At 46.4% G+C, this 18,089-nt stretch overlaps 1 protein-coding gene across 1 annotated transcript; it reads left to right on the top strand.

Moving 5' to 3' along the window:
- Positions 1 to 148: 148 nt before the first annotated feature.
- On the top strand, positions 149 to 1,761 carry PtA15_18A8 (uncharacterized protein; the record flags this gene model as incomplete). Its single annotated transcript, XM_053165048.1, has 4 exons — positions 149 to 340; positions 439 to 554; positions 627 to 1,176; positions 1,315 to 1,761. 4 exons carry the CDS (start codon positions 149 to 151, stop codon positions 1,759 to 1,761), a joined length of 1,305 nt encoding a protein of 434 aa, XP_053028508.1.
- Between the last annotated feature and the right edge of the window lie 16,328 nt (positions 1,762 to 18,089).

Here is an 18,089-nt window from a genome sequence, read left to right as displayed (position 1 = left end):
CATGGGGTGTTCATATTGCGAGAGACAAGGTTTGAGTGTTAATTCGCTCGAGCACTCTGGCACAGAAGATTGTGATCAAGCAAGTCCCAGGGGTTTTTGTTTTTGTTTTTGTGTACATAAACAGAAGAATGAGATGGCAGGAGTGGCGATGCCAAGACTATACATAATAGATTGGGCTGGAAATCCGGAGGTTGTCCGGCCCCAGCCCTCGCACTGTCCCACCCTTCACCACTCCCACCGTCACCACCCGCAAAGCACGATCGCCAGCTTACGACGACAAGAACAGCAACTACCGAATCAGCAACGACGATGGACAACGGCTGGAACGAGCGCATCCCTCGTCAGCAGCAGCCCAGGCCCCAGCAGGGAGACGCTCAGCCAACGCCAGCAGCCACACTGACAGGCACCAGCACCAGCACCAGCACCAGCACAGCCGAGCCCCCCCGCCCAGCCACCCCGCCAAACAGAAACCACTTCATCCCGCGCAGCCCCCACCCCATCCCACTCTCCCGCTCGCCCAGCCCGATAGCCAGAGACGACATCATCGAAGGAATGTAAGCCAGCCAACTCACCAGCCAACTCACCAGCCAGGCGCAGACAGCCAGCTGACCATCTCCTCCCGCCAGGTCTGCCTCGACTGGCTCGATCTTCGAACGGGACGTCGAGCACTTCGACGCCAGCCTCACCGCACAGGAAGCCATCCAGCTCGCCGTGCCCCCCGTGCTCGACGAGGCCATCGAAGCCCTCGCCACCGTCTCCCCAGAGAACATCCTCGTCGACCAGATGCCGCTCCAATACCACCTCTTCCACTCCAGCTTGCCACCCAACCCCATCCATCCACCAGCATCGCCCCCGCCCAATCCACTCCCCACCCCGGCGTACCCATTCCCCCAGCTCAGCCCCTCCCCGCCGTCCAGCTACCCTCCGATCCCCCCTCGTCTCCACCACCAAACCCTGAGCTGCACCTCGGACACTGCTTCGATCAGCGATCCCAGCTCCCCCAGAAGCCTCAGTCCAACCCCATCCTTCAAGATCGGCCGCTCCATGGTCACCCAACTCACAACTGATCTCGACGCCATCGCCACCAACCACCCCGCCGAAATCAGCATGTCAACCAACGCTCTCTTGAAGAACAAGGAGAAGAACGAATCCGCTTTCCTTCCAGCCGCCCACTCGGCCCAACATATCCTACTACCCCACAACATCAACAACAACAACAACAACAACAACAACAACAACAACAACAACAACAACAACAACAACAACAACAACAACAACAACAACAACAATAGCAACTTGGCTGCCGATCAACAGGGCGGTGGAAGAAAGCTGCGGCAACGAAAGACGTGCATCAGCTTTATGAGCTATGTCGACGTCCTCAACTCGGAACGAGCCGACCAATCATCAGCAGATCCGGCAGTCCCATCCACCTCGGCCATGAACGCCTTGAGGATGGCCAGAAAATCCACATCCTCACTCGTCAAGCGCGCCTCCTCCATCTTCTCCAACTCCCCCCGGATCCGATCATCCACTAAGAACAACAACAACAACAACAACAACAACAACAACACTCTGCTGAGCAGTAGCCCCAACGAAAACCTTGGCAAAGCCTGGGTCAACCGCACTCGGAGTAGGTGCACGAGCACTCAGACTACCTACCACCAACCTTCTCCTTCCCAACCATCCGCCCCCAATCATCTGCTCCCTCTCGACAGGGAAGAGGCCGAGGCTGAGGTCCTGGGTGAGCTCAACTGGAACTGAACAACACTCCTCCTCGATTCTTTCCTCTCCACTTTCTTTCTGCTTCCTTCACACCCACACACACACACACCCTCTTACTCTTTGGTAGCCCATCTGAGAATTTTGTTCCTCCCCCCGAAAGGATTCACAAACACATGTGATTCAGAAAAAAAAAAAAATTATGTGAATTGGCACAGTTTGTTTACTTGTCAGTCTGGAGTTTAGTAGCTAGTTGAGGTATCTCTATTTTACATAACTATGTTGTCGTTTGATCATCAACTTTATTTATTTCTATACACATACACCGTCCATTCTCTTTTGCCTTCTTGTTCTCTCTTTTCATTTGATCCTATTTCATCGGTTTCATTCATTTTACCTATCCTTATTAATACAATCCCCTCAACCAGATTCTCTGAAAAGTCACAGAACTAAGTCTACACAGACAGCAACCCATTTCCTTGACCTATCCACACATCCTGTAACATCCACCCATGGGGTAGTTTTCAATCTGTGTGAATTGTTTGTATCAGTATGATGGCAGTCAAACATACACCCCGGGTGCACTAGAACGTCTGGGGACGGGCTGATCCTTACGTCTCACGACAGGACCTCCCCCGCAACAACATGCGGCCTAGATACAGGCCCCGTGCCAGGCCCCACGATGGCTTCATGAAGCCGTCCTGAACCTCCTCGCCCAATCCGCCGTCCGAATTCCATGTCATCAGACCAAATTAGCACCTGATGTTAGCTGGTTGCTTGTAACACGTCCACCAAACGGGGTGACCAGAACAAACGGCCAATGCACAGTGGCTCATAAACCACACGGCCGAAACAATGCATGCCATATGTACGGCACTCCAGCACAACTACCGCGTGCGACCGCGAGCTTGTCGCGCCTGCTCGGAGAGGCTTACGCGTAAAGTCGGGGTCGCGGCCGGAGAAGACCGGGTCTTTTGCGTTGTTTTGTTGAATTTTGGTTTCAAGATCCTGTAGCACCTACAACTTAGCACCCCAACAAAGAATCAGAATGAGGGAAGTGGAGCCTACCTTCTTGCCTATGATTTCCAAAAAAAAAAAAAATTATGGCCCCGTTTGGCTGCCGCGTTACATATACGTGATAAATGTGCAACAAAGTTTGCCCCCCGTCTCCACCAAAAACTTTGACCCCCCTGGGGTCGTGCGTGATAAATAAGCCCATTTATCACGTATAATGCGGCAGCCAAACGGGGCCTATGTCAAAAGTGACATTGTTGAGGCTTCTACATGTGTTTCAAGAAAGCCATTTTAAGGGCTCTGAGGGGTGTGAAAGGGTGTGATAGTGTTTTGCCCCGGCAACCAATCTGTAATTCCTGCAGATGATTGGCTGCTGGCCAGCTTTACAAATGGTTTCAAACACAACAGCAGCCTTTTTTTTTAAAAGATTTCAACAGTTCAAAACATGTAGGAAGTCCTGAGGGTTCCAATGGTACCATTGGCTTCTCAAATTTCAGAGGGGTTGGGGGTCATCTGGGGGGTTTTATGGTCTTTCCAGCCATTTAGCTGGTACTGCTCACGCAAGAACCTCAACATTGCATGCAAGTCCCTCCCTGGAGGGAGGGTGCTTGCACCCCACAAGCACTAGCCTAACTAAGCCTCTCAAACGGAGGTGGGGGGAGCCCCACATCCCAAAGGGAATCTCCATAGGAGAGGCTTACAACTAATGTTGTAAATTTGGCCTGAGAGTTCTGGGCGATTGTGGCTTTTCAACCATTTTTTTTCTTTAGCCCCTCACACAGCAAAAACCATCCCAACCGGGTGAAGCCGTGAAGGGGCTGAATAGCCATCCATCTTAGCTTCCCGCTCCTGTTCTCAAAAAAAAAATGGACACCTGAGCTGGAATTGACAAGACATCTTAACAAGAGACTGGTTTCCTCACATGCCATACTGCTTTCCGCCGCTACTATGGGTAAAAGTGGTAGTATGCATTTTCAGTGGACCTCATTTGTTTGGCAAAACTTTGGTTGATAGTATAATGCACAGGAATACAGCTTTCCTGGCATGCGAGCCACAGGAAGGTGTGTCAAGCTAGATACATACACACATAATGTACAGGTCAAGAAACATTGAAAACCAAAAGTTTGACGGAACATGGAAAGCAAAGGGTTGGGCCTTCAGGGATGGGGGTAGCAGCAAAAGATGGGGATGATCCAGTCAAATCTTGTGGTCCAAAAGGCATGTGTGGGGCTGTTTGGGAAGACAGTCAAAATTTGAATGGCACAAAACACCCACCAAAAGGCCTCAAACCCTCAGGCCAAAAAGTGGACATTAGTCCCAAGTCGACCTCCTTTGGAGGTCGCTCTTTGCGCCAGCCCAGGCTGTACCAGGGCCCTCCAAAGTGGGGGACTTGTGTTAAGTTAGCCGCAAGCATGGGAGGGATTTTTGTTAAGTTCAGTGCAACCGTTGTGGTGACCCATTTTGTGGTCAGCTAGTCAGGAGCATCGCCGCCGCCAGCAAGATCATCAAGATACTCAGCAAGCATCAAGATCTAACAGCAGCCATCAAGATTCTCACACATCCTCAAGAAATTTTCTCTTCCCCATCCCTTTCTCATCCTTCAAATTCTTTCCCCCCCCCACTTTTCCAAACTTTCTCTCTACTGCTTTGTTGTGTGTGTGCGCGCGTGTAGTGCGCAGAAGATGTAATGAAATTCATGTGACAGGTCGCCTCCCCGAGTCCAAGTTTGCAGAACTTGGAGGAAGGGAGCGGGATGGCATTCTGATCCACAGAATACGGTCCATCACCAAGAGTTTATTGATCAGATCATCAGAGCTGAAACTCCGCATCACCTTGATCAGTTATCATCATCTAGCTCCGCATCAGTCTTCCACCTTTTTCGGAAGGAAACTCCACATGTTTCTTCAAAAAAAAAAACAACCACCGCCAAGGATCCAAACCCCGGCAAACATCTCAAAACCACCAACCCCAAAAGCTATCATCAATTCGGCTTCTGCTCATCACTCCTGACAACCACCAGAGGGCAGCTCTCTAAGCACTTTCCCCTCACACAACTGCCGCCGCCTAGCACGGACAGGAGTCCCTCACCATCCGTGACAAGATGAAACTGGCAGGTTTTGCCCGCTCGCCACAATGCCACCAATAACACGTGAGAGTTGATGTTCATTGCGCACACATCTGGGGTAGGAAAAAATCTGCCCAGAAAAACAAAATACAACAAAAAAAATACACAATAGTGAAGCTGGAAGTGTGGAAAGAAAAGAGAAATACAAGAGCTCTGTACAGAGGGGTTAGAAATTTGAAAACCAGATATGTACAAATGCATAGATTGAGAGCAGAGGCTTGCTGGGAGGCAGAGCAGCATTTTCTTGCACAAGAATGGTTATCTTCAACATGACTTCAAGCTCAGTGGGTGGCCAAATGATTTCCATATTGAGCTGAGAGAAGAAAGTATCTCCTGTGGCCAAATAACTAAGCTCTATTCATGCAAACTGACCACCTGTCACCTGCAGAAATGAACAGTTTGGCCTCTTGGCAACACTGTGATAGATAATGCAAACAAGGACCATCACTGACACGCTAATCCGCAACACACATCAAATTTACTTCAAACTCCAGCGCTCATCATCCATGTCCATGCACGCTGAACCAGTTAGCACAACTGTCATACAGGAGGGTGTGAGGCATCAGCCACAGGTTGGGTTGTGTCAAGCAGAAAGAATCCAAGGAAAACAACACCACTGTGGTGCATAAAGATGCTGATATATTTGTTGTCAATTCTGGAAAATTGCCCAGGAATAAGGAGGTTGTTGAATGGGCTGATGTCCCAAGGGGAGAAGAGCACATCCAACACATCATTCCAATGTTAGAGGTGTGAGAATTCATGCCTAGGTGAACGGTATCTTTCTCACAAAGTGAGAAAGATGCCGGGATCTCAATCAGCTGCGGAATCTGGTAAGCAAAGCAAACCATTTTCCGCAGTCAAATCAAGCGCCGCGGGATTGTAAAACTGAAATCATCTTTTGATGCAAACAGGTCCAATCCACGTGAGCAGCAAGATTAGGCTCAAGGAAAATCCCGGCTCCAGATCACTATCCGAGAGAATTTCAACCAGCGCCAAAGGTAAGCGGTTTAATTAAAACTCAAGGATAGATGATTAAAAAGAGTTGCTAATGCAATACATAACAGCTCTAGACATCGTCAGAGAAAACTAGGGATGGCGTTTGGGTACCCGTCTTGGGGTACCTGGCACCGCCTGGCGGGTGTGGCGGGTGCCTGGCGGGTACCTTCCAAGCGGTGCCGGGTGCGGTGCCGGGTCCCTGGTTTTTGGGGTAAGGGCAGCAGGTACCCGGTTACCGCCTGCCCGCACCCGCTGCAAGCCCCCTATTTTTCCCGGGGTTCAGGGGAATCCATCGGGTGTAAGGCAAATCTTAGGCAGCCACCATCCACCGCTGTCATCAAACCCCGCCAAAACCATTGATCATGGCCTCCAACCGCAAGCGAAGAAGACCCAACACATCAGAATCATCCCCCTCATCTTCCCAGAATAACAACGACAACAATAGCGTTCAAAGGACTAGCAGAGACGACCTTGTCACTCCGGGTAGTACCCAGCCTCCATCAGGAAGAACCAGGGATGAAAGCGACGAGGAGGAGCTATGTGAGTCTATTCTGTTAACCATATATTTTTCCGGTAGAATGATTCTGAATTTTCTATTCAGTAAGGGCACAGAAGATCGCCGCAAACGGCCAGAGTTTAAGCTATAAATCATACTTGGTCCCCGAGCTCTCCAAGCAGCTTGATAAGAATAACCAAAGGATGATCGCTTATCCTTGCAAAATGTGAGTTCGATTGATCTTTTTTTAATTCCATGATCAATAAATTAAGTCCCTGACCCTTGCCGACCCCCAAACTCACTCAGATGTGGAACCAAGATTAACCGTCCAACCTCGGACTTGTCTTGCAGCAATTTAATCAAGCATGCGGCAACCTGCCTCCAAAAACAGAGCAAACAGAAATCAAATGCGAATCTTGCCCGTGTTGGAATCAAGGGAACTGGGGACATTGATCCCAAGGAGGTAAGTAACAGGCTTCAATATATGATTGATCAAGCTAACTAACTAGGCTTACCAAAAAAACACATAGGTTCCTCAACTTTGTGCGGTATGGTGTGCCGAGGCCGCCAGACCCTTTTCAGCACTAGTCGACGCGAGCCACAAGGCCATTCTTCATCCAACCGTCGTCAAGAATCTACAAGCGAGACGAGTGGTTTCAGAAGATATCCACATGCTCTACTCAGCTATACAACAGAACTATAAGTCGGTTTTGGAGGTTCGTACACCTTTATTTTTTTGCTTTTTTCCGCTCAATTCAACCGCTGATTGCATTGTTATTGTTTTATTAGGCACACAAAGGTGCACTGTACTTAGGAGTAGATGCCTGGCAGTCTCCCAATGGGTTCGACATCCTTGGGATCATCATCTACCAATTAGCAGGCGATCTATTGGGTGAACCAAAGCTAGAGGCCATGCCTCTAGACTTTGTTCGCCTCTCTCAAAGCCACACAGGTCATTATCTTGCTGAGACGGTCCGCCTCGTCGTGGAGAAATTTGGTATTCAACAGAAGGTTAGCCAGGGTTTTTTTTGCTTGTTAGTCTGTTGCTGATTGAGGAACAAGAACCTTTAGCTATGTGGGATCGTCAGCGACAACGCAACAAACAACAATGTCATGGTAAAAGAGCTGAAGAAACAGCAGTGGCCCCGCTTCAAAGGGGAGCCACAGTGGGTACACTGTTTTGCACACATACTCAACTTGATTGTACAAGGAATTCTACAACCCTTTGGCACTCAGAAGCGAACAGGGACCAAAAAACAACAGAAAGAAACTACTTGGGATGACTCAGATTATTCTGAATCCAGCAACAATGACATGGAGGGAAACATTAATTTGTAAGTCCGACTCTCAGTTCACCCCTATTTTATTTCCAGACACTGATTTATCTCATCTTTACTAGCTTCCAACCCAAAGAAGATGCCACGTACTGTAGTGACGATGATGATGAAAGCAAAGCTGGGTCGTATGACCCAAAAGAACCAGATGAGTTCGAGCTGCTTGGTATGGATGATATTGATCACGCAAGCGACGAAGAGGAAGATGATCGATATACGACTAAAGTTTGCAGAAACAGTTTGGCAAAGGTTTGCATTTACATACAACTTGTCTGACATATACTGTAGTTGATTGTCCTTTCTTTTGATAGTTTTGTGTGATTGCTAAAAAATTGAAATACTCGCCGAACTCAAAAGCTGAATTTGTTGATATATGCCGTGAAAATGGATGCGATACTCCTCACAATGTTGAGCGGGACGTACGAACCCAATGGAATTCAACTCTTGTCCAAATTAACAGTATTATCCGATGTGAGGCCGCCATGTAAGTTTTTATTACTATTTCTGACACTACAATGTGCATGAACTGACTGCCTTGCTTTTTTAACCCCCAGTCGCGAGTGGCAGCGTCACAAACGACTTGGTATTGATCGCAAGTTCCACCTTGATAAGTCTGACCTTGACTTGGCGCGGGATCTATCGGAAATCCTCTCAATCTTCTACGAGATAACTCTTCAAATCTTGATCTCGGGCTCCGCTTGCTTGTCCAACATTGTCGTTTTCATCGATCAAATTACCAAACATTTATCAACTGCAATCTCTGGTTCCAAGTATCCACCAGCGTTGAAGAACGCTTGCCGAATTGGTTTGAAAATCACGAATAAGTACTATAGCTTGACAGACAACTCCCCTCTCTACAGGATAGCTATCAGTAAGTACTGTTTGTCATCAAGATCTGCTTGATTTTGCATGAAATATTAATTATTCTTTTCAAGTCCTTCACCCGTCGTTTAGGGACGAGTACTTCAAGTTACTCCACTGGGAACCGGAGTGGATTACTGAAGCTATACGGCTCGCGTGGGAAATGTGTAGAGACTGTAAAATGAAGATGTGTCTGGTGAGAGTCGAACTCACGACCTCAGCTATGCTGAGACACATACTAGAGTGCTGCCTTTACCAACTAGGCTACAGACGCTTGTGGCTGCCAGCTGGGTGGTTGGTTGGTAGTGCTCATGGGTCGATCCGACAGCCCTCCATACTGTGGTGATACATCATGGTAGCAGACTAACAGACAACTCAACACCCCCCCTTGCTACATGATGGGAAGTGGGGATTGACCCCAAGAGAGAGTGGGAATGAGACCCAGGAAAGATGATCAGTGTAGGGATTGAACCCGTGATCTAGATGTAGGCTTATAGGGGTTTGCGTGGTCTTACAAGTAAGCATTCACAAATTCATCAAGTCTCTATTGTAAGCGAGTAGCGCTCAGGTAGCTCTGGGCTCATAACCTGTAGAGACTGTAAAATGAAGATGTGTCTGGTGAGAGTCGAACTCACGACCTCAGCTATGCTGAGACACATACTAGAGTGCTGCCTTTACCAACTAGGCTACAGACGCTTGTGGCTGCCAGCTGGGTGGTTGGTTGGTAGTGCTCATGGGTCGATCCGACAGCCCTCCATACTGTGGTGATACATCATGGTAGCAGACTAACAGACAACTCAACAAAATGTGGGTAACATTCTACAAACCAGACCCAACACCTCCAAACCCCTCAACATCATCGACTAAAACATCCAAGGTGAGTTTTCAAATTTCGTTGATCAACTCCTTCCCACATATTGAAACCTGTATCAATCTTTGACAGGCTAAGAGTACCATGTTAGCTGGCCTTGGTGAAGCTGCTGCCGCTCGAGGCGGCCACTGCTCAAACGATCCTCTGGATATTTGGCTTGGGGGGGCACTCATCTTGGATGGCGATGAACCTGTCAATCCACTGAAGTGGTGGATCCAACAGAAAAACTCAGGAAACACACATGGGGGCCTTGTATATATGGCACTTGATGTCTTGAGCTGTCCAGGTCAGTAGAAGTTTTCCAGGATCCCCTTCTTCTTCTTGCATGAGCTGACTGATTTTCCACATTTTTACAGCAACATCGGTCGATGTTGAAAGAGCTTTTAGCTTTGGGCGCGATTACGTTTCGCCAAGGAGACACCAGCTATCAGCTCGCTCACTGAGCAGGGGCATGACAGTGGCCTTCTATTTGAAAAATGGACTGATCAAAGACGGGGTCTTGGCCAAGTGGAAGCATGAGCTTCAGACAGAAAAGAAGGTCAAGGCAAAGGAGAAGGGTAAAAATAAGGTTATAGTTGTAGATGAAGACTGAAAAATGAAGTAATATAGCACATATACATGTTTTTGAGAGCGGGTACCGGCGGGATACCGCCGGTACCCGCCCAGGCGGTGCCAGGTGCGGTGCCGGGTGCCATCTTTTGGGCAAAAATTCACCCAGTACCCGGACCCGCAACGGGTACCCGGGTCCCAAACGCCATCCTTAGAGAAAACCAGATCAAACACACTGAGTCCACTCAAAGAGCTGGGAACACCGGTAAGAGTGTTTGTTCTTAGATCAGGCAGACAGAAACAAAAGGCTAAGAGAACAACACTGTTGAACTGTTACAGAAAACACTGCAACACTTCTCCGCCGTTTCGCTGCCGCTCAACCAAATAGGATATAAAAAGGCAAAAGCCTTATCCGAGTAAGAAAGATTGCAGCTCAGATAATAGTCAGCAAAGACTGACACTGAACTTGCTTCACCCTTCCAGATCATCTTAGATCATTTCAATCCAAAGAACCATCCTTGGTTCCTCAAGTTCTCTCATTGAGAATAACTTCTATCCATCCTGTCAGATAGCGGTCCTGTGTCTGCTCTTAGGTAAAAAGGAGATTTCACTTCTTCTACAACATAATTGTAAATACAAGATAAATTAGACTTGAAGACTAATAAGAATAAAAATCTTAGTTCTCTGAATTCTTTCAAGAGGAAGGACTGGCTGCCTGGCTTGGGGCCGGGGGGAGTTTTTCCAACAACAAAGAGGCCACAGAGAATGAATGAATCCAGAATGCAGAGTTGTGTTTAATTCAACTTCTTGACATTATAGTTTTGTGTACAAAGGTTTTTATTTACATATGTATCTATGTACATAACTGTGTGGTGGGTAGCCATGCCCGTGATGGGGCTGTGCTGTGATGCCATGCCCGTGGCTGGGCGGTATTCTTGCCAGGACAAATACAGGGCATTTTGTTTTGGATGGTGGGCCAGAACAGTCTTGCACCGTCTTAAGGTGGTGAGATTGCCACCTCATTGATGGAAATTCCTGCCCAACGGGGTTAGGAGGTCTGCTATGTGGAAGGCTAGCCGTACCCTTTTGGGAGATGGTGATTGGTGGTCTTGCCTCACTGGGACCGCTTTTTGCCGTAGCTGCGGCAAGTCAATGTCAAATTATTGCCTTGGGCGGTTTGACCACAAACTTTGAAAATTATGCGCTGAAAGACTCAAAAGGTGTCATGAGACCCTTTGGCTGAATGGCAAAAGGTCTGGATGAGGTGCAGGCTCTGCCTTTCTGGATATCAGAAAACAAGACCACCAAGGTAAGCTTGGCAATTTATTTTGTGAAAGGATATGTTCAAAGAATGAGATATATAAGAGGATTGTTGTTGATGTCTGAGGTTGATTGAGTTATTGATGTATGAGATAGGTGCCTGTGACTTGATGTCTTGAGCGGGGCTTGAACCTAGGTCCTTGGCCTGGGGGTATATAGGTTTCCAAAAGTGAAGGGTGATGAGGGTGAGAGGGAGCTAGGCTCAACCAGGAGTGGAACCGGTGACTAGTTCACTGGTGAAAGGTATGTGAACTGAGTGGTGATATGAACTGATAACTGTAATCTGTGATAGAGAATAATATGAGTGGTGATAAGTGAGTATGGGATATAGACCGCCTGGATGGCATGGGGATCTGAGGGGGAATGTCCCCTGATGGGATGGGGAGGGAACAACTGACAGGCAGAGGCCTCCTTATATAGACAAGAGTGAGGGAATTTGGCTAGTGAGAAGGTAAAACTGAGGGAATTTAGCTAGACTATCTACAATGTGTCCCTTTGATATGCAACAGGATCATATATGTTCATACAAGGATTTTCCAAGACCAAAGATATGCAAATGGGAAACAAACATATGCAAAGAGAAAATAGGAGGTGAGGACTGATAAAAGGAAGGAAGAAAAGTAATTCATGTTTTGTATGCATTATGCCAAGTATGATAGCCAAGAGTTGAGTTTGTGTGTGAACCCACTCGGACTGGTGCGTGAAAGGGGTGATTTGTGTATCTTCTGATCTGCTAGAGATATGAGGGTGGTTTCAGTGGGTGACTAGGGGTTATTTTGGTCCTAGATTCCATTTATGATGTACATTTGGCCGTATCTTGAGGTGTTTTTGCAAGTTCACATGAAAGTTTGAATTTTTCTCCTACAAACATAGGAATAATGACCACAGCGCCTGTGGTGTACATCTTTGAAATTGTTCAGAATGTTTAACACCAAATTGTTTTGGGTGGGATTGTTTGAGTTTTCACTAACTTCTGTGTAAAGATTGTTTTACCCTTGGGGATACAGTTTTGCAATATTTATGGTGTGCAAAGATGGTTTATGCATGCATAAATCAACTTTTAACATCATTCAAATCGTTTTGGCAAGGTTAGATATTAAATTCACATTTTCATGGTCTGATTTGAAGAGGGGCACTGGCAATGTAACAATGTTGGACATCCCATCAAACCAACCCCAACTCAATTTTGTTTCAACAGGGCTGTAACCATCTTAATGGACTGTTGACCAATCATCAGCACACTGAAACATTATGGTGGCCTCCAGCAACAACCAGGTTGGCTCAAGAAAAGCTCTGGTACTTTTGCATTGACTTCTGCAATCCTCTACCAAGGCTACTCAATGTAAAATTTCCCATGGTTAATTCAACATAAGGCTTGCTTGTTACAAACCTTGTCCATTTCAATGAAATCTTGGTCAGAGAACCCAATGAAATCCCAAAACTAATTTTGACTGATTGCCTGAAAAAAAAGATTCAGACCAAACCACTCCTTTGAAGCAAAACCATCAACCCACTCAGGACTCAATTATAAACAATAGGGAGTTGAAAAATTGACTCCCATAAATTAATTTATCGACTCCCAAAACGTGTTTACGTTGTGGGGACCGTCTCACGACGTCCAACCCGGGTCTGCGGGACCAAATTTTGACCCACGCGGATTTTGGGAGTCGGAAAATTAACTCCGCTATCCAGAATGGGAGTCGGAATTTTAATTTCACAAAAAATGGCAAAAAATAAAGAAAAATTTATACCTCCTCACTGGGGCGCCCAAAGCCCCCCAACATTTTACAGCAGGCAGAAAATGCTCTTAAGAGCACATGGTGAGCTGCACGGCAGTAGCACACCCCAGGAAATGGGTGTGCTACTGTGGGTCTAATTTCGGGGATTTCCTACTAAGGAAATCCGCCAAAGCATTAGCTATGGTGCCCCAAAGCCCCCCAAAGTTTTACAGTGCGCAGAAATACTGCTGAAAAGAACCTTGTGAGCTTCTTGGCAGTAGCACACCCCAGGCAAGTCACGTGCAACTGGGGGTCTAATTTGGTGGATTTCCTACTAAGGATATCTGCCAGAACCAGCTACTGTGCTGCAAAGTGCACCAAATTTTGGATCATAAAGTTAAATAATCTGTATTAAAACATTTAGCTGCAAGGCAGTAACCCACCAACAGAAATGATCTTGAGTCAGCTGGGGCTTTTGGTCATATCTACGATGTGGTGAACAAGAGAGATCCCTGTGTAGAAATGTCAGGACCTCCGCTGCTCCAAGATGTTTCCCGGGTAAAGTCGGGTGATCTGGGAAACTCAGCTCCGCTCTGAAAGTACATGTAGGGGCGCAATGATCAAAGAGCGAGTAAACTAATGTATGCATAACCGCAAAGACACGTAGAAAAGCCGCAATAAGCCATAAAATCCGCCATAAAGTACACAAAAGACAAACTCCGCAAGTCAAAACAACTCCGCTGCAAGTGGTCAAATCTCCGCCATAAGGAATCTGTACCAGAGTAACAAGAATAACAAGAATAACCAGAATCCATGAAGAAGAACAAACATGAGATGATGGATTGGGAAAACTCTCCCCCCCCCCCCTCCGTGCAAAAAGGAAAACAACGTGAGAAAGAAAACCATCCTCCTCCGCCCGCCCCTCATGCATGCCATCCGCCAAGCCCCGCTCCCAAAACCACGCATGTCATCCGCCCATTCCGCTCTCACGCGGATCTTCTGTCAACATCGCCGCACGTCATCACCCTCCATCAGACTCCTCTTGCCTTAGCTTCCTTGCCCCTGTCCAGCCTTCAATGCCGGGATCCCACACACCGCCTCCACCCCAGCTATGCCCGCTGACGTAGCCCGCTTTGGCTGCCACGGCTTCCCCCAGTCACAGCCTATACTATCCAGTCCGCGCCGGCCTGCTTAATTTGAGTCCAGCTCCGCCGCCGCCGCGCCATGGAAATAGCCCCGCGCTCCGCCTTGTGGAAATATTCCGCACTGTGCCGCTCCGCCCCAGCCTTGCGGAATACACAGCCCGCGACCTCCGCAAACCCGTGCGGACACTTTGGGTCCCCGACCTGGTTTTTAGCATCACAACAAATAATTGCCTCTGTTATAGTTATTAGTCCCTCTGCCGCAGTTATTGATCCCTCTGCCACAGTAATTTGTCCCTATGCCACAGTTAGTAGTCCCTCCGCCAAATTGAATAGTGCCTCCGACACAGTTATTAGTCCCTTCGCCACAGTTATTAGTCCCCCTGCCACAGTTATTAGTCCCTCAACCACAGTTAATAGTGTGTCTGCCACAGATATTAGTCCCTCTGCCACATTTAATAGGCAGAGGGACTAATAGCTGGTGGAGGGACCAATAACTGTGGCGGGGGGACTGATAACTGTGGCAGAGGGACTAATAACTGTGTCAGAGGCACTATTCAATTTGGTGGAGGGACTCATAGCTGTGGCAGAGGGACAACTGACTGTGGCAGAGGGACCAATAACTGTGGCAGAGGGACTAATAACTATGGTGGAGGCAATTAGTAGTAGATATGACCAAAAGCCCCAGCTGACCCAAAATTATTTCTGTTGGTGGGTTACTGCCTTGCAGCTAAATGTTTTAATACAGATTATTTAACTTTATGATCCAAAATTTGGTGCACTTTGCAGCACAGTAGCTGGTTCTGGCAGATATCCTTAGTAGGAAATCCACCAAATTAGACCCCCAGTTGCACGTGACTTGCCTGGGGTGTGCTACTTCCAAAAAGCTCACAAGGTTCTTTTCAGCGGTATTTCTGCGCACTGTAAAACTTTGGGGGGCCTTGGGGCACCATAGCTAATGCTTTGGCGGATTTCCTTAGTAGGAAATCCCCGAAATTAGACCCACAGTAGCACACCCATTTCCTGGGGTGTGCTACTGCCGTGCAGCTCACCATGTGCTCTTAAGAGCATTTTCTGCCTGCTGTAAAATGTTGGGGGGCTTTGGGGGCCCCAGTGAGGAGGTATAAATTTTTCTTTATTTTTTGGCAATTTTTGTGAAATTAAAATTCCGACTCCCATTCTGGATAGCAAAATTAATTTTACAACTCCCGAAATCCGCGCGGGTCAAAATTTGGTCCCGCGGACCCTGTCTGGACTGATGAGCTAGACTGGGGCTGAGATCAGCGGACACGAGGTGGAGACGAGTGGGTGATGGTTGTGGAAGGATAATATCATTGCACAAGATCAGTCACAAGGAGAAGGAAAGAAACAGAAGAGAGAGAAAAAGAGAAGAAAGAGAAAACAAAGGACTCTACCTGAGATCAGCGGACACGAGGTGGAGACGAGTGGGTGATGGTTGTGGAAGGATGAGGAAAGGGACCTTCCACGTGCGCTGTCTCAGGTAGAGTAGTGATATGTGACAGGTGATGTGAAATGACAGACATGTGACAAGCATACAAAGAGAGACTAAGATAGGAAACACTGGTTGACTAGCTTAACATGGACTTCGTGAGACGGTCCCCGCGACGTAAACACGTTTTGGGAGTCGATAAATTAATTTACGGGAGTCGATTTTTCAACTCCCAAACAATATTTGGGAATGTTTTGGGTTTGGTTTGAAATGAGTTTAAAATACAAAAAAAATACTTATTCAGGTGCAGATGCAGACCCAAAAAAGTTTCAAACATTTTTCAATACCAAGCGTAAATTGTAAACCTGCCACCAAATCATGGGTTTCTGGGGAAAATGAACATGAACTTTATCCTCACCCTACCAAAGCTTGCACAATCTTCCTGGCCAACCCCCAATGCCCTAAAACCAACCACAAGAAACCACCAAAAATTATTCCTCCCTACATTGACTTGAACCCACTTCCCATATTAACCCTTCATTTGGGAACCTGGATGGAGAAATTACTGAGGTTGGTGGGCTGGGATAAACTGATTCTGTTGGATTTCTATCTTCCATCTGCCTCTCTTCCTTCTTTCTCATCCAAAACTCCTCACATATGCTTGTCTCCTGATGTTGTCTTTTAGATCTGGTTATGTCCTTATCATTTTCTAAGCCCTGTGACCTTGATCCTTGTCTAGAACTGTCTGTGTGCTCTCCTATCTACTGATGACCTCGTGTGTGCTTGCTCTGTGTGTGATATCTTGGATGTCACTGATTCTCATTGTTCCTTCTTCCGTTCGTTTCCACTCACTTCCATGCATATTCAATATGCCACTTGACCACAACTTGATGCTTGTACTTACACCATGGGAGTTTGCTCAGCACTTGCATGCAAGTGCCATCTCTGAACTCAGTTATAGATTTTGTTGGATCTCAGTTAGATACTGGTTTGAAGGCAAGGTTCATGTCTGCCACAAAATATTCTGATATTAAATTGAAAAACACTTGATGTATGGTATAATGTATGTGTAAAATGTATTCCATACCTATCCTGGAAACAGGGCCAATTTAAGCTTCTTGTTCAATCATCAGCAACAAATTGCTAGATTCTATAATACCTGAGTGGGAGAACAAGCTCATGCCAATCAATCATGCCAAATTCCATAGTTGTAGTGATCAGTTACAGCCAATGGGCATAATAGAAATGGCTTTAATTTTCCCTCACACTAAAGGTTCCATTAGAATTCTAGCAGAATTTGTAGTTATGAAAAATGCAAGAATAAACTACCTTATCCTTGGGAATGATTACATGTCTCTTTATGGTTTTGATATCACTAACAGCAAAGAGAGATTCTTTACCATTGGAAATGAAAACAAGAGGAAGAAATTCAGTTTTAAATCTCATCATCTGGAGAAAATGAGTCCTTCCAATGAAATTTCTGCTGTAAAGAAGTCCCACCCTCAACTGCAGCAATTTATTGTGGAAGAACTCTGTGAAGCCAAGTTCAGTGATAAGTTAACTATTGAGCAGAAAGAGAAGCTATTTGAAGTCCTCTTTAATAACAAACTTGCTTTCTCTAACACCAACCAACCTCTTGGTGCCATTAAAGGTCATGAAGTTCATCTCAAGTTAACAACTGAAAGGCCTTATCCTCCTCTTCTCAGAAGACCTCCTTATCCTGCTAGCCCCAAAAGCAGAGAAGCTCTTGAGCAACATATTGAAGAACTAGTAAACCTGAATGTTCTGAGGAAAGTTGGCCATAATGAAGTAGTTGAAATCACCACTCCTGTTATTATTGCCTGGCATAATGGGAAGTCCAGAATGGTAGGAGATTTCAGAGCCCTAAACTCCTACACTGCTTCAGACAGATATCCTATTCCAAAAATCAGTGAAACTCTGAACAATCTAGCCAAAGCCAAATTTCTGACTAGCATGGATGTACTCAAAGGTTTTCATCAAAATGTCATTGCAGAAGATTCCAGACACCTACTTAGGATCATTATGCACAAAGGAATATATGAATACCTGAGAATGCCCTTTGGAATCAAGAATGCCCCCTCTCATTTCCAGAGGATGATGGACATTGAGTTCAGAAAAGAAATTGATGAGAAGTGGGTCATTATCTACATTGATGATATTATCATTATGTCCAATACTTGGGAGGAACACCTGACTAGGATAGACAGGATACTTAAAGTTGTCATCAACATGAACATGAAAATCTCCTTGAAGAAGTGTAACTTTGGGTTTGACCAGATCAAAGCTCTAGGCCATCTTGTTTCTGGAATTGCTATAGGAATAGATCAGAACAAAGTAGCTGCTGTCCTCCAAAAGCCTGTGCCTAGTAGCAGGAAGGAAATGCAATCCTTTCTTGGTTTTGCTGGTTACTACAGACAGCACATTGAGAAGTTTGCTGAGATAGCAAAACCTCTTACTGAGCTAACTAGGATTG

Source organism: Puccinia triticina, chromosome 18A, assembly GCF_026914185.1.
Source record: "Puccinia triticina chromosome 18A, complete sequence".
Lineage (NCBI taxonomy): Eukaryota > Fungi > Basidiomycota > Pucciniomycetes > Pucciniales > Pucciniaceae > Puccinia > Puccinia triticina.
Note: the sequence above shows the minus strand (reverse complement) of the source record. Positions and strands in the feature narration are given on the sequence as shown.